The sequence below is a fragment of the Mus pahari genome, chromosome 5, assembly GCF_900095145.1.
Source record: "Mus pahari chromosome 5, PAHARI_EIJ_v1.1, whole genome shotgun sequence".
Classification (NCBI taxonomy): Eukaryota; Metazoa; Chordata; class Mammalia; order Rodentia; family Muridae; genus Mus; species Mus pahari.
In genome coordinates, this window is record NC_034594.1 from 105,549,407 (window position 1) to 105,570,228 (window position 20,822).

At 50.5% G+C, this 20,822-nt stretch overlaps 1 protein-coding gene across 2 annotated transcripts in view; it reads right to left on the bottom strand.

Moving 5' to 3' along the window:
- The window catches only part of Ikbke (inhibitor of nuclear factor kappa B kinase subunit epsilon), a 25,097-nt gene extending 12,944 nt beyond the window's left edge, over positions 1–12,153 (bottom strand). The window contains exons 1-13 of one of the 2 annotated variants that reach the window (XM_021198148.1): positions 11,920–12,153; positions 11,300–11,388; positions 9,224–9,334; positions 8,461–8,601; positions 7,925–8,054; positions 6,410–6,591; positions 6,141–6,301; positions 4,886–4,996; positions 4,523–4,702; positions 3,662–3,858; positions 2,738–2,802; positions 2,570–2,661; positions 2,353–2,439 (exon numbers count right to left, since the gene is read on the bottom strand). In XM_021198148.1, coding sequence (XP_021053807.1) covers positions 2,353–2,439; positions 2,570–2,661; positions 2,738–2,802; positions 3,662–3,858; positions 4,523–4,702; positions 4,886–4,996; positions 6,141–6,301; positions 6,410–6,591; positions 7,925–8,054; positions 8,461–8,601; positions 9,224–9,310 — 1,433 coding nt within the window. In that variant the 5' untranslated portion in view covers positions 9,311–9,334; positions 11,300–11,388; positions 11,920–12,153. Of the gene's footprint in view, positions 1–2,352; positions 2,440–2,569; positions 2,662–2,737; positions 2,803–3,661; positions 3,859–4,522; positions 4,703–4,885; positions 4,997–6,140; positions 6,302–6,409; positions 6,592–7,924; positions 8,055–8,460; positions 8,602–9,223; positions 9,335–9,674; positions 9,733–11,299; positions 11,389–11,919 lie in introns of those variants that run through there. The other variant, XM_021198149.1, reaches the window with a different exon arrangement.
- Positions 12,154–20,822: the final 8,669 nt, after the last annotated feature.

The following is a 20,822-nucleotide window of genomic DNA, read 5'->3' on the forward strand; positions in this document are numbered from 1 at the left end:
AAAAAAAAAAAAAGAACAAATATCAAAACAAAGTAAAAGATGGTTTTGCTTCCTTTTCACCCAAAACCCAACAACCACGGACTTTATTTTGTGTTGATCAGCTCCTCCTGGCCATGGGGTCTTCTGTGGAGTGGTCGTTATACCCAGTGATACTCCGCTGGGTGGAACTGATTTTCTCTGTGCCAGAGAGTATAAACTGCAAATAGTTTTTGTTTAGGGGTAGGGCCTGCTGTCCACCTTCCCCTCGCAGACATAACCATATTTTCTTTCTTCCTTTCTTTCTCTCCCTTCCTTCCTCCCTCCCTCCCTTCCTTTTTCTTTCTCTCCCTCTTTCTTTGATAGGCCTCTCTATGTAACCCTCATATCCTGGAACTTGGTTACTATGCAGACCAGGCTGCTCCCAAACTCACAAAGATGCCCATGCTTCTGTCTCCTAAGAGCTGGGATGAAAGACATATGTTAGCATAGTCTTTACATGATAACAATTAAAGAAAGAATCCTGTATCTTTTTGCTTGGAAGCACAGAGTCAGAGAAGGACGGAAGAGGTGAGAAGAGAGTCCTGGAGTCCACCAGGGCCTCTATGAAGGCAGGGACTCTGTATTGCTTTACCTGCTAGAGAGCTCTGGGGGTTCATACCAGTATCCTATGTGTGACTATTGGCTTGTTATGAGAGTGAATATATATTATTGGGGAGTGGGGAGTGGGGAGGCCTCAGGATTGCTGAGACCTGGTGATGTCCAGCTCTATCCAGCTGGAGACCCTCTGGATAAAAGATAGGAAGCCTGCCTTGCTAAGGATGTACTCTGAAGCAAGAAAGGATGATCAGATGGGAAGGAAGTAACACTCAGCCTCCAGCAACAAAGGTGACATTCCACTCATGAAAACGCTCCCATTCCAGGGCAGATGACTTGCAACCTTTAGATTCCGAGGCTTAGAGAAATCTACAGGTCTGAGGATGTTTGGGAAAGAATGGGATTGCAGAGGAGGCTTTAGATATTGACCAAGCAAGGAAAGGTACAGATGGCCCACGATCTCCCACAGGCCACGTCTGGTCCCTGAAGGCTCCTCTGTTCTCTATCCTTCTCCATACACCAGACACCCACTGGCCTCTGAACCTGGGAGCCAGAGTGGAAACCCAGCTCCTACAAGCTGTCATTCCAGGGCAAGGGAGAGACAGACACCTCACACATGCCTCTGCCTCTCCCCAGATCGAGAACCCACGAAGGACCACAAGTGGTTATTTTCTTGGTACCAACCTCTCTCGAAGTGGCCCCTCCAGGATTCCATCCCTTCTGCACCCACCTCTCTCCCTAGCTTCACTCCAGGATGTGCCTCACACATTCCTCCCATCCCCCTATCAACCTAGGCTTTGCAGGCTCTGAACCTTGGTGATTTGACTCCCGTTCCTAGAGGGGGGGCCCTTCCTTCCCCAGGCTCACGCGCCAAGGAAGGACTGGTTGCTGCAGGCAAGCACAGGCTCTTCCATGGGGCAGAAGCCACATTGTACACACAGATCTCATCTCTGTGTCATGGCCAGGGGACTGGCCAGAGGATATCCAACAGGAGTGCTCCCAATGGCTTCCACCCTCTACCACCACACTGGGTGCCAGCCCTGTCACGTGACCGGAAATAGTTCTTGCCCTTTCTCCTCCCTCCCCCACCATCTCACCATCCGTTTTAACCAAGCCCTGGGCCCACACAGGCATCCAACCCACCCTGGAAAACTCCATGTACTTCCGAGGGAAAGGCTCAAGTTATTGGGATGGCGTACTCTCCCTTGCTCTCTCTCTCCACCCTTCACTAGCCTAGCTTCCTCCTTTCCGGGCTCTTTCTTTTCAGCTCAGAAGGCAAGGACAAGTGTGAAACATGAGCAAAAGCTACAGAGGCTGAAACAGTCTGGATTCCCATCACTGCTATGCAGGGACAGAACCTGGGAATGGGTCTTTCCCCTGAATTCTCTGGGGGGCTTCACACAGAATGAGTGTCAGGAATCACTCAGAGTCCTGTTGAATTAAGGTCCTACCTGGGGTAGGGGACCCTGCTTTTTCTGGGACATGAAAGGATTTCTACCCTTTCGAGGTTGTGAGACTGCCCTTCCTGGGGTAAGGGATTGTCCTAGATCCCAGAGAGGCAGGGCCCTGGTGGATCTCTCTGTGATAGGCAGGACTAGGCCACAGATGGAGATTCATTTGGGAATACAAGGTTTGAAGGGCCTGGTGAGGGTGCTAACGTTGGGGGAAGGGGAAGAGTGGGAGCGGGAGAGCTCTGGTTGGGGAAGGCCTGTACATCTCAGGGATGAGGAGCAGAGAGGAGAGCTGAAGGGCCCCAGTTGGCCCATGCGGAACACTCACCTTTCAGTGCCTAGGCTGCTGCTGAGGTAGAGGAGGGCTGTCCGTGTGACCTCCAGTGTCTGCTGGCACGTGTTCTGAAGCACCTCCCTGTGTGAGGGCAGCCCAAGTCAGAGGCACCTCCACCAGGGCACTGTGTATGTAGGCGTGGCCTCGGAAAGGGGTAGGAGATGTCTGGATGGGTTTGGTATGCACTCCTCCAGCTCTTCACAGTACTCACAGGACCCAGTGTAACCCCCGAAGCATCAACGCCTGTCCATCGAGCAGGACCCGCGCCAGCCACAGGGCCTGGTAACCAGCACCCAGCACCCCCTGAAACGTATAGATGTGCAGCATCAGTCCTTCCTCCTGTCAAACCCCCTTCTGCCTCCTGGGGGTGGCCCCTCACCTTAGCTGTGCTGTAATCGGCCTGTAGGTCAACCTTAGGGACGAACTTTGGGACATCCAGAGCAGCTGCAGACAAAGACTCTGTCTGAGGGGCCTGCTTTTATAGACTGGGTCAACTCTTAGGTTATCTTTCCTTGTCCAGAGCACACAGTCGCTGCTGTTCTCCCATTTAAAGCTTCCCAACTTTCCTGGTACCCAGCTCCTTGCAAACTTTGACCCTGTGGATCCTCAAAGTTGCAGTTATTTACCGCCACCTTGTGGCCACATCCCAGAACTACACTCCAAAGTTCAAAGCTCTGCCTTAAGACTCAAGAGTTAGTTAAAACTCACTCCCTCACCTCGGAGGAGGACTAAGCATGATCCAAACGAGAAGAAATATTTATCCTAGAAACCAAGGAAAGAAAATCTAGGTCTCTGTCCACCAGCCCTTCTTTCAGCAGCCTGGACTCATGCTTCTTCCAACTCAAACTCTCCAAGACACCCCTACCAGTGGCTGAAACTGTTGAAGGTATAAAGGCCCTGTCTCTGTTGGAGGATCTGGGAGAACCTCAAGGAAGTCTAGTCACCAGCCCAAGTCACGTGGCCACACAGAGGCATGCATAGAATCCAAATCCAAACTGGCTCTACTATGCGGGCCAGAGAAACACTCACTAAGAAAACAAGTCATGTCTTGGGAGGGTGTCCAGAGAATAAAAGATTCAGCCTGGGGCTGGTGAGATGGCTCAGCGGGTAAGAGCACCAACTGTTCTTCCAAAGGTCCCGAGTTCAAATCCCAGCAACCACATGGTGGCTCACAACCATCCGTAACAAGATCTGATGCCCTCTTCTGGAGTGTCTGGAGTCAGCTACAGTGTACTTACATATAATAAATAAATAAATCTTAAAAAAAAAAAAAAAAAGATTCAGCCTGAGTGGCCCAACTCACGGTCCCTGAAGGCCAGTCCCTTGGGTGTGTCGCTGGCCATGCTGAACAGAGTCAGAGGGCTGCTGGCAGCTGTGTGGGCGATGTGCTGGGCTGAGAGGCTTGGCTCGAGGACACAAGGGTGACCCTCGAAGAGGTACTCCTGGTGTTTGGGGGCCACGTTGGTCTGCTCATACACGGCCTCCAAAAAGATGGCAATCCTGCACATGTGAGAGGAGAATTCTGTCCGGAGGCACCATGGGAAGACTCAGCTTTTCTTGGACAGGGTCTGGGAGGGGGTGTGGCCAGGATGGGCACCAGGGCTGTCAGAGCTGGGGCACAAGACGAGGACTGTCAGAGCTGGGGCCCAAGCATCCAAATGGAACTTCCCAGGCTTCAGAAGAAAAGTGGAGCCCAGGAGCTCCCCACGAAGAATGGGAAGAGGACCCCAGAGTTCGGAAGCCTAACCTCCGCCTTTGTGCCCAACCCAGCCGTACTGCATCAAAATTCTCCCCATCCCATAGAGTGCTCCAGGTGTTGGGGCACATTCCATCTTGGAATACTGAGGCAGGATGGAGAGTTTATCAGCTGGGGCTACCCAGCAAGATCCTGTCTTAAACAGCAAAGACAAAGAATTTAGTGAGAAAAAAGGTTCTATGAACAACAAATTACAGACCCAGGAAATTGAGCACCCCGCCTCTGGGACAAGCAGTGCCAAGCTAGCACTGGGAAGAGTGGGGGATTTGGAACACAAACAAGGAAGTCTGTTTGACTTGATGGAGATAGTACTTTCCCCAAATGTGTTTTGGGAGATGACCCCTTGGACCCACACCACTGCGTAGACAGGGAAGACTCGCATTTCCCCTCTCTCTTGCTCCCACTCACGTGTTGTGGGCATGGATGTAGACATGATGCAAAACTGCCTGGGGTAGGGAAAAGACGTGGATGACCGTTCGCTGCAGGATGTCACTGGTCTCCGCGAAGAACTGATCGAAGCCCCAGCACTTATCCTGTTCGACCTCCAGGATGTTGGCCAGGATGGGCACCAGCTGGTTCTGCAGCCCCCTGCACACAGAAGACACGAGGACTGTCAGAGCTGGGGCTCAAGCATCTAGATGGAACTCCCCAGACTACAGAAGAAAAGTGGAGGCCCCTGAGGCTCTGCTGAGATAGGTTGGCACTCTTGACTCAGCCGAGAGAAGTGATCCCTACCCTAGATTCCAAAGAGCGCCTGCCCCTCCCACTTACATGGACAGTCTACAGGTGATGGGGAGGCTGTAGCTCCACTCCAGGGGACCATTTTCCTGCTTCTGAGTCCCTGAAATGGCCCCAGTTGGCTTCTCTGTGGTGATTCTGTACCTGTAGTGGGGCAGAATCAGGGCTCTAGACCCCTACCCCACCCATCCATCATACTTAAACAATAAACTCCAAACAGCCCAGTCCACATCACTCAGCCACTGTACGGTGGGCTGGCACCCTGCTCCATCTGTGAGATCACCTCTGCCTAGACAAGCTCCATGCTTTAGGCAGGGCCCTTCTTGCTGTTGCTATGGCTGCACCAGGTTCAGCCACCTCCACATCTGTGCCAGGCCGAGTTCAGCACCGTAAGTTTTCTCCCCCTTTCTAACTGCCCCTCTGATCTATCCTTCCCTGGAAGTTCATCCCATTCCAACTCCTGACCCCATCCCTAAACCTAATACTATTGGCTCCACACAGCTTGCCCCAGGACCGAGGAAGCACACACCAACCTTCCTGAGGACACACGGATAAGAGGAAGCCCCTGAGGTGTCTTCCATTTATTACAAGACTGAGGAGGGAAGAGAAGCTAACCACTGGTAAGCTCTGAGGGACCCAACCAGGAACAATTTCACACTCCTGTGCATATGCTGCAAGCTCGCTGTAGGCTCCAGCACCTCTGACCTTGGAGGCCACCACACCCTGCTTCTCAATAACCCCTGAAGACTATTAACTGCCAACGGCACAGACACAGTACTGCCCTGCCACCCCGAAACCCTCTTCTCTCAACTGCACATTATCTACGGCCAATGTAAACTGCTTTTCTTCCCTAAGGTTTATTTATAATGAGCTTTTGGCACTAGGTCCAGTGGATATTTTTCCGGCTGCCCTCCAGCTAGAACCTTGGGAGTTTGTCCCAAGATTTTCTGCCTCTTTCCTACACAGCTCAGTAGATCCTCTTATTGCAGGTTCCCTCATTTCACTGGCTGAACACTTCATCTCTTTTGTTCTGTGCAGTACCCCTGTCTTAAGTTCCTCCTAGCAGTCAGTAAGAGACACTAGGAAGATGTTGGACCTGGGTACCAGCTCCATCTTTACCCCTGCAGGCTCTGTAACCTCTTTAAGCCTTAGTGGAGACCTGGTGAGCTAGGAATAGGGGCAGGGCTAGAGGGAACACTGAAGGGAGGGCCCAGTGGAGGGAGGGCCAGGTGTCTGGAAGAAGCTCAGGGCCTGGCCCCTTCATTCCCTGTTCCATAGCCCACCGTACATGATCTCCTTGTTTCGCCGGGGCCCACCGAAGGGGATGAAGGGTAGACTGCCCGTGGCTGCGTGGTACAGGGTCACCCCAATACTCCAGAGATCCACAGTCACCCCGAACGCCTTTTGCTGGGGTTTGCGCAGCACTGCACGCTCATACATGTCAGGGTGCTACGGGAGAAAGGCGGAGAGCAGCCATGGAGGGATGGCATGGGCACTCCTAGGGGACTCTTAGGGAAGCACACAGCGAGGGCAGAGGGTCATCAACATGTCACTTACCAGGTACTCCTCTGTACCATAGACAGAAACAAACTTCTCATCGTCATCCAGCTTTCGGGCAGCCCCAAAGTCAGACAGCTTATAGATGCTCTGCCCCTCCTCGCCCACCAGGCGCATGATGTTCCCAGGTTTGATATCCCGGTGGACAATGCCATTCTCTCGCAGGTGGTTCATGCCAGCCACTGGGGACAGACAGAGCACTAATGGCTTGGCTCAGCTAGGGATGGGGAAGTCTAGAGTTTGTCCCAGTGGAGTCTTTCCTTGGATCCAAATAGAGAGTTGCCACAAGGAAACTCAGGGGCACAGGAAGAACAGAAATGCCCCCAGGGCAAAGGAGGGACATTCCAAGCTAGAGGGATGGATCATTGGTTACCATTGCACTGACCATTTTTCCTGACGACCCTGGTCCAATTCTCACCCCGCTCCCAGGTCATCTCATAACTGGAACCACTTGACCCAGGTGATCTGGTAACCTCTTCGGACCTCTGCAGGCTCCAGTCACGCACGCACGCAGCACACAAACATATGCAGGCAAAACCACCCATATACATAAAGTAGACATAATTTGATAAAATTTTAAGGTGGTGGTGAGATGGTTTTGTTGAGAGCACTTGCCATTCTTCCTGAGGACCCCAGTGCAGTTTCCAGCACCCACGCTATGGCTCATAGCCATTGTAACTCCAGGTCCTGGGGATCTGAAACCTTCTGGCCTCTGAGGTTACCAGGTGCACACACACAGCATACATGTGTACATATAGGCAAAACACTCATGCACACAAAATAAATACAAGGAAGGAGTCCCAGAGACATCAGAATATAAGACTCGTTTGGGTTCTTTGGGGAGGTTAAATATACCTAACGAAATCGTCTTTGAATATGTTTTACTATGTAGCTCAGGCTGGTCTGGAATTCCTGATCGACCTGCCTCAGCCTCCCCAGTGTGGGTGGGGAGCAAGCAACATGGCCCTTCAATTTAGTGGATTTTTAAGCACACAGCTCAGTAGCTTTAAGCACATTCATACACTATCACGCAAACATCCCCAATGCTCCTCACCAAAAATTTCTCCTCCTCCCCTGATTAACCGGCACTCCCTACTCCCATTCCAGCCCTGCAGAGCAGTCCCCCTGTGCCTCCGGCAACTTGGATCCCCTAGGGGCTGTATCCTAGGGGAAGTGTGGGCTTTGCTTTTCTGCAGCTAGCTTGTTCTTCAGCATAGGGCCCTTCAGTTTCATTCACACTGCCCTGTGTGCTAGAATTCCCTCCTCTGCGCAGCTATATGCCACCACCTGCAGGCACCATAGTGTATGCTGTTGGGCTGTTTGACCTGTGGACTGCTGCGAAGGATGCTACGACCTGCCTTCAGCTGTGACAAATACACCGTTTTTTAGAATTATCTTCTTACAACTTTGAGCTGAATGAACCACATGAATCCTTCTGGGCCATCAGAAGATCACACGAATCCTGGACTTTGCCCATGGAGAGGGCCTGGGTCTAGGGGGCAGGGCATGGCTCACCTACACATCGCAGTACCACTAGGAACTCCTCTTCAGGAAGCCCGAACGAATTCTCAGGGTCTTCCAGCACGCTCAGCAGGCTCCCACTGGAACAGTACTCCATGATTAGCACCTTCTGCCGGCTACCTCCCTGTGCAGGGACAAGGGGAGCGGGGTAGCGGAGGAAGGTACTTCTCACTGTCCGGAGGTTGCCCACCTAGAACCCAGCAGCTCTCATTTCCGGCTTCTTGCTTGGCCTTCTTGTCGTGCCTCAGACCCATCTCAGACACAGAAACCAACCCAAGACATCCTTTTCCGAGAAGCCCACTTTGATTGGGCACTAATTCCCGTTTCCTTTTCCAGTGATTTCCCAGTGTGGTTCCACACCCTTGAGTGTCGTGCCTGTTCCCTCCNCCCCCCCCCCGCACTCCCCCCCACCCCCGTGCCCTTCCCCAATCAATGCCTCTGGACTGCTGATGAGCATGGCTTGCCTCTCCCTGGACTTCAAAGGTCAAGGTAAGAGCGGATACCCATCTCTGACCAAGCAGACGACCCACCGTTTCCTCCACTGCGAATAGCTTCACGATGTTCTGGTGATTCAGCCTCCGCAGGACCTCAAACTCCCTCACTTGAACCTCAGGAGGCCGCCGGTAGCTGGCTGAGTTGAAGACCTTTACAGCAACCACCTCCCCGGATTTCTAGTGTGGGCACAGGGTGAGAGTCAGCATGGGGACCACCCCTGCTGAGAACCTACTCCTGTTGGGGAGCTGCAACCTTTTTCTTTCTTTAGCCTCTCCCCCAGCCCAGTGCCAGAGGGAAGCAGGGGCTGGGTGGGCTCACATCAGCAGCCCCTTCCCCTACCCAGGGAGCTCCAGCACGGCTTGGAAGTGACACACCTGATGTCCCACAAGGGTCGACTTGTGTTCTTGCTCATTTTGCCATAGATAAGAACTGCCCCGGCAGTCTCCCCTGCCTCCAGTTCCTGAGCGCCCTGTGCGTGCGTTATGACACAGCTCTGCAGCCACTATAGGGACAAACCCCAACAGGCCCAAACTCCCAGCCCTGCTGTTCCTAGATGGCACTTGCTGTCACCTCCTCTCTTGCCTTGTTCTCTAGTCCCAGCATGTATCTGACAGAGCCACCATTCCAAGGAATTTTTCCAGCATTCCACACCTCAGCCCAAATCTATGGAGTCCTTTCTCATCAGAATTGACAGAGATAAGAGTCCCGGGACCCTGTCCAGCTCCAAAGAATCTTAATGCCCAAATGGAGGGCCTAGCTCCAGGGCATGAAAGGGTCTGGGGCCAGAGCTGCTGTCACCTTGTTTCGGGCCTTGTACACACTGGCAGTGGCCCCCTGCCCTAGCAGGTCATCAGTATGCCACAGGTAGTTAGTCGTACTCTGCATCTCCTGGGCTTGGCTATCTTCCTCCTGGGAAAACAAAACAACCAACCATGTGTGTGTGTGTGTGTGGGGGGGTTCTAGGGTCCCATGTCTTACCTGCAGTAGACACTGGTAGCCAGTCAAGACCATCCCATAAAGGGCTCCACACAGCCAAGGCACAGGCAAGGGAGCTGGGGAAGCAGTGGCCCAGGAAGATTAAGTAACTTCCCCCCAAAGAAGCAAAACATCAGCGGGGTGGGGTGGGGGTGGGGGTCTACTGGGCCCCAAGCTTTCTTCTGTTCTACCCTTGGGGACTGACTTCTCTTTGTCCTGTGCCCCAGGTTCCTCCCAGAACCCTTCAGAAGTAGGCCAGTTTACAGGAACAGACCTTTCTCTGTCTCCTCTTTCAGGCACTGGGGACTCAGAGTTTTTGCATCCAGGCCTGGGGTTGTCCCAGGAAGCAGACACAGTGTGGGAGGAAGGGCCCTGGGTCAGCAAAGGTCAGGCAGATCCAGTCACACCACCACAAATCTCCAGGATTGCAACATGAGCCTGGAGCCCTCACCCCCTTCTCTGCTTGTGTGGCCCCTGACTTCCTACTGCTGAGAGCTAACGGCTGCACATCAGGTCGCCAGGCCTTGCTTATTGCTTTACTAGTAGGAGCAGGACTGGATGGGAGCTGGCCAAGGAGAAAGGATGGGAAAGGGGAAAAGGGAGGGGTAGATGATGTGGGGGAGTGCGGAAGATCTAAGACCATCAAACCCAAGGGTTCAAGAGCTCTGGGGAAGATCTGAAGCCCCCCCCCACAACTCTGCTCCCCATCTTAGCGCGCATCCTGTTCTCTTCAAAATCTGGTTCCTCTAAAGCAAACGGTTCCAGAAAGTGAGGTCTCAGAAGTTACACTGACTGCCTGTCTGAAAAATAGACCCAGAGCCAGTCTTTGGGGATGCCTGAGGGCAGGAGCATAAGAAGGACCACCACCTCTAAAATGCTCTGAAATAAAGCTGCATCCATCAGAGGTACAGGACCGCACTGGTGCTCAAACCAAAGGTGGTTCCATTCCGAGATCTTTCTGCCTGCTTTATTTGAAGACAGGGTAGTCCAGACACCTTCACTGGTATTGAGGATGGTCTTAAACTTGTGTATCTACCTCCTAAATGCATGGGTTATGAGTGTGTACCACTTTTCCCTATCACCTTGGTGCTGGGGACTGAACCCTTGGCTTCATGCATGCTAGTTAAGCATGCCCTTTATAAACCAAGTGAACTATAGCCCAGCTTATAGTCTGATTTAAAAATGCACAGAGATGCGGGTGTGTGTGTGTGTGTGAAGTGGGGGTAAGGGAATGGGTGGGGGAGAACCCTCTCAGAGGCAAAGGGGGGAGGGGGATGGAGTAAAGGGACTGGGAAGGGTGGGCAGCATTTGGAGTGTAAATTAGACAAAAGAAAATGCAAACTTTGGAGAATGTAAGCTTTTGAACCCAGAAGCCGCTTGAAGAGATCAGTAGTCACACCCCGGTTTCAGACAACACACTCATGTCTACGTTATGTGAAGGTAAAGATGTCTAGGAGACCTTCTGAAGGCAACATGAATGAGTTGCCCAAGCTTCTCTGTATGGCTGAGGAGTCAGCCCAATGCACGGCTCAGATAGGGCACACTGAAGTGGAGGCCGAGGCCACAACCTTGGGAGCTGGGGGCAGCAGCTTCATGACTCTACCTAGGCTGGTCTTCAACCAAGCCCTGCTGCTGGGGCAAAGGCATAGCTGCGGTCAGCAAGGTGGGGAGTGAGGTGCACAGAACAGCATCCCAGATGGGCAGCATGACCCTGGATTCTGTGCCTAGAAGCTCGGACTGTGGCACATCTGGATCACCTCTGGATCACCCTCTCCGCCCTTCCATCCCCAAGTCCCTCTGTACATAGAAGGTGCAGCACAGCAGCCTTCTGGGAGTCAACACCATCCTGCCCATAGACTCCTATCCTCCTCGGGGCTCCTCTGTGGGAGATGTACATACCTGCTCTCCAAGTGGCCCAGAATCAGGCAAAGACTCTCCCTGGCAAGTGTGTGTTATGCTTTCTGTCTGGGGCAAGTCCAAGAGCTGAGCTACACCGGAAAGAGAAGGGTGGGTGGATGAGAGGCCCCTTTGTGCTGTGTCGTTTGATTCTCAGCTCCATCAAAGGCTACCAGCCCTAGCCCTTTAACCTGTTTGTTGTCACCTTCCCTACAGTTCTTGAAGTGAGCGGGGAGGGGGTGCAGTGTCCAGACTCTTTCCAGCTGTTTTGGGAGCCTCTCCTGGTTATTTCGGCCCCAGGGGAAAGATCCCAAGCAGAGGCCAGTAGAGGCCCCCAAAGCTGAACCCCAGCTTGGCATCAGCATGTTGAGAAGCAGAGCCCAGGAGGGGAGATTTTTGGCCAATCATGGTTCTCCTCAGGGCCATCATGGTCCCTGCCCCTCACTGGTCTCCAAGCAGTTCATTTTGAGAGTGTTTTCCCACAGAGGGAGTGCAGAACACTACCAGCCTCCGGGGCCTCCACAGAAAAGACATAGGAGGCGGGCAATCAACTAAGTGTTGACTTGAAGCTGCCCCAGCTGGCTTCCCCACACCACCCTCCTCCACAGACGCTCCACACTCACCCCATCTCCCATCTCAGTTGCAGGGGAGTGCAGACTTGGGGGACTGGGTGGCACCCCCAGGGATTCAGGCCTTGAAGTCAATCCTGGGCAGTGCCTGGAAGATCCTGGTAGCTATGGGGGCCCCCCAGTATCCACAGGCAAAACAGGTGATGGTCTTGGGCCTGAAGGTTTCTTTCCTGCCTCTCTGAGAGCAGTGGGGTACCCAGTCCCAGGCTCTTAACTATCATACTTCCTGATTCACTTCTCTCTCTCTTTCTCTCTTTCTCCCCTCCTCTTTCCCTCCCTTCCTCTCTCTTAAAGGGACAGGCATCTCAACGGCTGCCACACACACCTCCACTCACCCTTCAGAAAAGGGAAAGAGGATTCTGTGAATTGTCAAGTGGAAGCCATAGGGCTATTGCCTGAGCCACAAAGAAGCCAAGAACTGAGGCTGGGGGCTCTGTGACAGGCCACTGAGTACTATGCTGGCATCTCTGGAGGGAAATTCAAAGCTCTGCTTAAAGTCAACTAAAGAAGTCCAAGAAGTTAACCAAGTTGAAAACTGCCTAGAAAGACCCAGGACCTGTGCTTGCCCCTCCTAGAAGCTGGACAGGACTTATCTTCCTTTAGTGCTTGCAAGAACAAGTACATACCCAGATCATAGCCCCTACTCTGACCTTACACACAGCAAAACCAGCCCCCACCTGGGGCCGTTTTCTGACCACAGACGCCCAAAGGCACTGTGTGCTTTAGGTAGTATGGGCAGCAGGGGGTGGGGAATCTGGTAAACTTCGGGAATCTGGGAAGTGTTTTTTTCAGACCACGTTTGATAGTGTCAAGTTCTACACACCTTTAGTAATTTGCCCACCTTCCCAGCCATAAACCAGTACTCCAGATATCCTGGGAAGCCAGGAAAGGGGGCTGTGCTGCTCTGGTCAGCTCTGAGTGGGCAGTTGGACAGGGGTTAAAAACCAGGAAATTCCATGTTTCTCTAGAATGTTGGTGGGACTTTCCCCTGGCCACACCTGGTGATTTCCTCTGCCAGCCCCACCCCACCACAGGGAGGAGAGGCAAGAACAGGCCCGGAGCTTGTCGCTGACAGATCCTCCCAATGATAACGTGACAGCTAGAGTCCTTTGCAGTGGCTTTTCACAGTGAGGCCAGGAGGGGCATCCCTGAGGGTTCCACACTCCAGCCTGTGTGTTACAGGTTTCCACCTGGTAAGAACATGGGGGATTGCACTTGTCAATCATGGGCTTGGAGAGGACAGAAGCATGCATTTTCTCTAGCACATTAACAGGTATTGTAAGACCCCCTTCTCTAAGGTCTCACCCTCTAGCTAGGTGAAACTGTTCCATCAGTCTAGAAAGTCTGGGTTACTTTTATGGTCAGAGTACCCCTCGGGCCCATGAGCTATTTGCAGTGTCACTTTGACTATCCCTCAGGCTATACCCAAGTTCTCCCATGAACCTGCACTCTTACCCTCCTTCCCCTGGCAAATCTATTCTTCTTTTTTTCCCAGGGACTTTCACACCTTTTAATACAAGAGCCAAGGCTAGTATCTCCTGTGAAGCAGGCACTGTGCTCAGGACAGAAAAGGGAGACATGGGTATCTTATCCCAGAGATGCAGGATGCTGGACAATGTGATACGAAGGCATGGCAATGCATACTGAGCAACAGTGGTTTTGTGGACCTTGTAGGGGGAGCAGGAAGGGCTTGCCAGCAGCCTTGCTGGGTGCTCTGAGTTAGGCAGCAAAGGAGGACCAGTTCGAACATAGTAAGCAGGGCCAGAGGTACAAATAGCGTGAATTATTTGGGGCTTTGTACCTGGGATGCTAGGGAGAGCCAGCAAGGTGAAACTGTAATAGATGGTACTTAGCTTGTAGATTCTTGGAGGAAACAGTCTTGGTGTGGTGAAGATATAGGACTGAATGCCTGTGTCCCAGCTGTGTGTGTGTGTGTGTGTGTGTGTGTGTGTGCCAGAAACCTGGAGGGAAGAGGATGTTCATAACAGACCTTGCCACATCTTCCCAGGTCCAAGGAATCAAAGAAATAATGGTAATCCAAAGGCAGCACAAGGACCAGAGGCAAGTTTGTGTGGTGTGTGTGTGTGTGTGTGTGTGTGTGTAAATATATACATGTGTGGCTCTGCATGTGTTGCATGTGTTGTTTGAGTTTATGTGTGTGTAAGTATATGTGTGTGAGTGTATATGGGTGTATGTGTATGAATGTATAAGTGTATGTGTATGTGGGTGTGTGTATGTGTATGTGTATGACACTGTGTGTGTGTGTGTGTGTGTGTGTGTGTGTATGTGTGTGTAGTGAGGTGGCAACTTGCTCCTGATGGAGGCTGGTGAGGGTAAAGGGCTGGTACATGTCATCAAGGCCACCTCCTGAAGAGTACTTAAGACGTTTAACCTTTTTTATAGAACTGGTATAATGCAGAGATGACACATCTGGTATCCAGTGGATCCTGAATAGATATTATTGGGGGCACATTGGCACCTGTGGTCGGTGCCAGCTTCTAGGAAGACTGTGGTGGGAGGTTCACTTAAGCCTAGGAATTCAGGGTCAGCCTGAACTGTAAAAGTAACTTTTACTTGCCTGAGTTAATTGTCACCTCCAAGACGTACATCCTCTGCTAACCCAGGCCTAGTCCTGGAAGCTTCTACTCTATACAATCTTAGGCCTCGAACGTTTCCAGGCTCAGAGGTTTAGTGCTGAGTAAGCTCACCCCTTCTAGCTCTTTCTGTGCTTTGGCTGGCTGGTACAACTCAGCTCTTCTGGCTCACACTCCTTTACAAGCTGCATGATTCAGTCTCCTCAGCTTCTGACTGAATTGCTCTGCTTGGCTTCAAACTCTCTCTGACAATCTGTTTTAATCTACCGGCTCCTTCCCATTCTCTGGCTCGTTCTGTCTTCACCTGTGTCTAGCTTGTTCTCTTTGCAACCTGTGTACAACTGTCCCAGTAAAGCTGCCCTCTCTCCTCTCGATGCACTGCTCTTTTTTTTTTTTTTTTTTTAAAGATTTATTTATTTACTTCATGTATGTGAGTACACTGTCGCTGTCCTCAGACACACCGGAAGAGGGCTTCGGATCCCATTATGGATGGTTGTGAGCCACCATGTGGTTGCTGGGATTTGAACTCAGGACCTCTGGAAGAGCAGTCGGTGCTCTTACCTGCTGAGCCATCTCTCCAGCCCTGCACTGCTCTTTTAAACATCCTATTCTATCAAATCTTTCTCCGATTTGTCACTTTGTCCAGCACTCAAGTAGATATTACTTTCAAATGTGGGTGCTTCCTTCTATAAACTAATTTTACCTTCATTGTTTGGGATAAAAGGTGTGTACTAAGGGTGTGTCTGTATTCCAGCTAGAGGGATTAAAGGTGAGTGCTAAGTGCTGTGCCACACCACAACTAGAAACAGTTTGTTTTTCCCCAGTAAATAACAGACTTGGGATTCATAGTGTGATCAAATATCTTGCAACACTGAACAGAGCATCAGAGCTAGAGCCTGTTTCAAAAACAATCCGGCAGCTGGGGATGGAGCTCAGTACTTCTGCTTAGCATGCACAAGGCTTAATTCCATACCCAATAGTAGCTATGGCGCCCTCCCCACCCTCACACACTGTTTTCCAGTACCTTAAAAATAAGAAAGGTCTCAAACAAACAAAAGAAAGAAAGGACAGAGCAGGGTGGTATGTGTGGGCCTTGTTTATAGGGCTGTGTATACTGACTGTACTTAGTTACAGGGGCTAAATGACAAAACCTTAGAACCTATAGTTCCCCGACACCTTCATAAGTCAACTCTGGTTCTTCCCAAGTGGTGGGAAGGGGTCTGTGGGTGTACTATCCAGGCCCCAAGGGAACTGGTCCCTGTGTATCATTCCTAACCTGGAAACATGTTTCTTCCTTCCCACACTCAGCTTAAGACTTTGCAAGTGAAACTCATCCCTCAGCAGCCACGGCCTGTCTGTACCTACCCTAATATCTGTTGTTACTCCTGAGAGACAGGGCTATGTGTCCCTTCTGCAGGCACCACCACCTCCACTGGGGCCATGCAACTCCTCTGTCCCCATACTCCTCTGTCTTTCTTCTGAGTCTGTACACAGAGAAAATGTGTCTCTCAAGTCTGTCTATCTTCAGAACAAACCCTGGTCTTTCTTCGTCCAGTCTGGATGCCTGGATGCTGGGTCTTTCCTTCTTTGCTGCCTAGCCCACTCCAGTAAGATTCATTCTCTCTCTCTCTCTCTCTCTCTCTCTCTCTCTCTCTCTCTCTCTCTCTCTCTCCCTTCCCTCCCTCCCTCCATTTCTTTCTTTTTGTTTTTAGAGACAGGGTCTATGTACCAAGAAGTTCCATTCCCCTTTCCCCCATTTTTAGTGTTTGAGACAGGTATCTCTATATAGTCCTGGCTATCCTGGAACTTGCAATGTAGATGGGGATGGCCATGACTCAGAGATCCTCCCGTCTCTGCCTCCCAAGTTTAGATTAAAGGCATGCCCTATCGAGCCCAGAAAACGCTTACTTTTGACACCAGCTTCATCTTATCCCTTATTCATCTTATCCAGTTCATCCTTACTTTTGTCAAATACTTCCTTTTTCTGGACTCTATGGCATGTGCATTAGAAATCAGGCTTTCCCCCAGCCTGCTTTCAGCGACTCAGTCGCAGCAGCTTCTTCCATCATCACCCCAGGTCCCCCTCAGCACAAACCTCTCTCTTGCTGTCTGTCTGTCCCTCTCTCACGTCCCTGCTCTGAGATGGCCTTGTGTAGGATGTATTGCATGGTGTGATCTCTATGGCTTACCCCAGCCCCTACCTACCAGGCACTCTGCTGCTAAATCCTAATGACATGCTCTTCTGATACCTAGGTGCTGGGTTCACTCCATCTTCTGTTGGCCCCCCCTTTATGAGATTCTCCTTTTCTATTTACACACCATTTCAGGAATCTCAGTTTAAATATACCCTAGTGGATTTCAGGTATCCATTTCATGCCCCCAAACTCCAGACCCACACATCTACGGTCTGCTATTCCTATGTGAGTGTCTTTCTCGGTCATCTAAATTAGCAGAGCCTCCCTAAGCAGAATTTAAAAATTTCCGTGCTTGATTTCACATCACAATGGCCTCCCCCCTTTTAAAAAATGGAGTAATTGCTAAAGCTGCCTCAAGCTGTGATCCTCTTGCCTCAGTTAATGAATATCTGGGTCTATTGGCACGTTATCACACCCAGCTCCATGATGGTTTCTTGTCAAACCCAGCATCTTGTTTCATTTTCACATTCACTTATTTTGCTATGTGTGTTTGCGTGTGTGGAAACAAGCTTTACAATCTGTCTTTCCTGCTCAATACAGTGCTTGAATAGATAAAGTCGGTGGCTTGACTAAATGATTCCTTGCCATATGTAATAACAGGGTTAGCATCCGAGTCAAAGGAAACTTCCCGCCAGCTGTGCTGGCTCATGCTTAGAAATTCCAGCACCCAAGAGGCTGAAGCAGGAGGGCTGTGAGTACACTGTGAAATTATTTCTCACTTAATGTCCTAGAACAATGGGCTCTCTGAACATTTAAATAAGATAGTCCATACTAACCTGGTCTCCTGTTTTGGTTTCCATCCAGTTGAAATGGGTTTGTGTATTGACTGTTCACTGCCACCTGCTTCCATCAAAGTTCCAATAGAATACATATGAAAAGGGACCCTAGAAGCATCCTCTTGTCTGTAGGATTCTCTAAGTCTCTTTGGCTATTTGTCTATAGCCCAAGAGCTGGCTCCATCCCAGCACCTCATCGGCTTCAGGGACCCCCACCCCTTCATGTACTGTTGCTGGAGTGGGAGGTGAGTGTGAGAGCCCATGTGCATCACAGGGTGGCAGAACAGCCTCAATTTTGACTCAGCCTAGGGCAACAATGCTGCAAGAGCATCATTAACAAAGGGAGATGAGATAGGCTGGTAAGGCAGGGAGCTGAATACCAGATACATAAGAGACAGAAATGACACATCTAAGAGGAAGGTGTCCATGCGCCAGCTGGAGTAGAATCCCCTGGGTCACCACTGAACACATATAATGCCAATAAGCATGTCAGGCTTGTTTGACTTATCCTCAGGGGTGTCTCCTATTATAATAAGTGCTCTAAAAATCAATGTTGATCCCAGGTTTTGTGGAATTCATTCTAATTTGTTATCTCTCTCGGTATTTTGCTGCTTTTGTTAATCTGGCATCTATTTATTAGGAATGTATGCACTGCACAAGACCTGCACAAACACAAACCTGACCAGATCCCAGCATGCAGAGGGAGTTGGACATTACGTCCCATCCCTAGCAGAGGAGTGAGTGGCATTTGTTAGCATCTGGGAAAGAGAGGGTCAGTTCTAAGAGTGCAGTCCTTGATAAGCAGATCATACTCCAATGGAAGGCCACACAGCCAAGAACATGGGGCAGCACCAACCGTCCTTGATGGGGGTTGGCAAGGTTGGGTAGGGAAGAGTAGGAAGAGGGGATGAGTCTGGGAAGAACTGGGGCAGAATGAACATGATCAAACATGCTTTCTGAAATTCTCAAATGCTAAATAAATATGTGTGTGCACAGGCATGTGTGCACACTTGCTCTTACCTGGGACAGAAAAGCAACTCATGGTGTAAGAAGTCAAATAGCCCCACACAAGGCAGAAGCTGTGTGCAGGATAGGAAAGAGTGCTAAGCTGGCTGCCCATAGATTCATCAAGTAGACAGGACAAGGACAATGGTGCTGTTTTAAGAATTCAGCAACATCTTAGAAAAAAATAATTTTGAAGGTCATGGTGGTGCATGCTTTTAATTTCAGCACTCAGGAGGCAGAGGCAAGTAATTTCTATGAATTTGACAATGTATATGTACATTTACACACACACACACACACACACACACACACACACACACACACACACACACACACTGCAGACTCAGTTTTTCCTCATTTGGAAGCCTCCAGGGGACAAGTTTGGAGGTTTCAGTCCACGACTGGCTGGCCCCGTTGCTCTGGGCTTCTGGAACACATCTCAGCAGGACGTGTGGTAGAGCAACCAGCTGTCACTTTCTATGAACCCCACCATCATGTTCACTTTCTATTAAAACACAAGACATCTATTTCTAAGGGAGTAGAAGCATTCCTGTATCCTCCACCCCCACCGGCAGCAAGACATGTCAGTCAGACTTTTTCCATATACAGGGATGGCCAAAGGCAGACTCAGGGATCCAGCTGTGAAAGACAATAGCCATTCCATTGGCAGACTGGAGAGATGGCTCCAGCAGTTCAGAACACTGATTGTTCTTGCAGAGGACCAGAGTTCAGTTTCCAGCCCTACATGGTGGCTCAAAACTGTCTGCTGTGTCTGTTCAGTTCCAGAGGACCTGATGCCTACTTCTGACCTCCATGTCACTGCATACATGTACTATGCAGACATGCATGCAGGCAAAACACCACCCATGCACACTAAGTAAAAACGAGAACTTAAAATACAGAGCTGTCTGGCAACCCTTAGTCATAGTTGGTAAGTTTCCAACCAGCTTTATAGGTCTACCTGTCTTTCTTTCTTTTTCTTTTTTTCCCCCAAGACAGGGCTGGCTTCTTTGTGTAGCCCTAGATGTCCTGGCCCTCACTCTGTAGATCAGGCTGGCCTCCAACTCGCACAGATCCACAAGTCTCCGTACTGGGATTAAAGGCGTGCATCACCATGGCCTGGCTAGGCTTTCAAGTGGGAAACTCTGGTCATAAAGCTAGAAATGAAAGCAGTCCGCATTGAAAACAAAAGGTGGGTTCTGTTGAAGGAAGTTCTTACAACCACAGACTGGTGAATAGCAAGCTGGAGACTTCCTACAAACTCTCTGAGGCTCCACACATGGGCTAAATGGGAGCAATGCTGTAGAGGGGAAAGAAGGTGGCACTCAAGGTCACCTAGTTCCTACTGTTGCAAGGCTCAGACTTTGTTACTTCAGTGCTTTCAGGGAGAGGGGAAGGGAGGTGACGTACAGCGGCGAAACCTAAAAATGTATTTTATTTTGAAGTTGTGCTTTGGATTTTCCCCAATCCAGCATCGGCTGAGTGAGTCTTAGGTTCGCACAAAGCATCTTCAAGCATACATACAATATTCCAGTTATCAACACCATTTTAAAGAACATACCATTTTACACAAATGTGACATACAAATCAGACGCCACAACACTGCAGTTCCCTGGAAGATCTAAGTTCTCTTCTGAACCGAAGTCCATGCACACCAGCCCTTCCAGTGGTCTGTTCATCCTGGTACTGGAGGGATTTCTCATCTCCTTGGGGATAAATGAGGGTGGCCTGAGGAGGCTGGCAGAGACCAGCATTTCCAGTTTCTANGTTGCTGGTGGCAAACTCCTCTACTTTCCAAACTGGGATGCTGGTAGCCCCACCCACTTTTCTTCCCCAGAGACNNAAGTCCACACCAGGGAAAGGATCCATGCCACGAAGGGCAGAGCAGGGCTCTTGGAAGCATCATGCTGGTTTTGGGCAAGCCTATTTGAGGAAGGCTGGTTGCCCAAGGCCTGGGGTGGCCGGCTCCTTTTGGCTTTTGGTTGTGAAATCACAGTGTGCAACCTCNATTCCAGTTGAAGTGAGCTCTGCTGAGGACTCTCCTCCTCCTGGTTCCTACTCCTTTTAACAGGACCATCTCACAGGCGTCAGAAGCACCAGAGATAAGGAAGACAGCTAGGCTCCCAGAGCAGGGTTAGTAGGGAACCACTTGTACACTGTCCAGTTCATTATGCAAATCAGCAGATGGACATCGGACCAAAGGGATGAAAAAACACAAATAATGTACAGGATTAAGAGAGAAGGCAAGAAGAAAAGTACAGCCCAAAGTATGGTCTTCAAGAACCTTTGCTTTTACCTTCTTAGAGGGTAGTGTCCTGGAGAGAGGA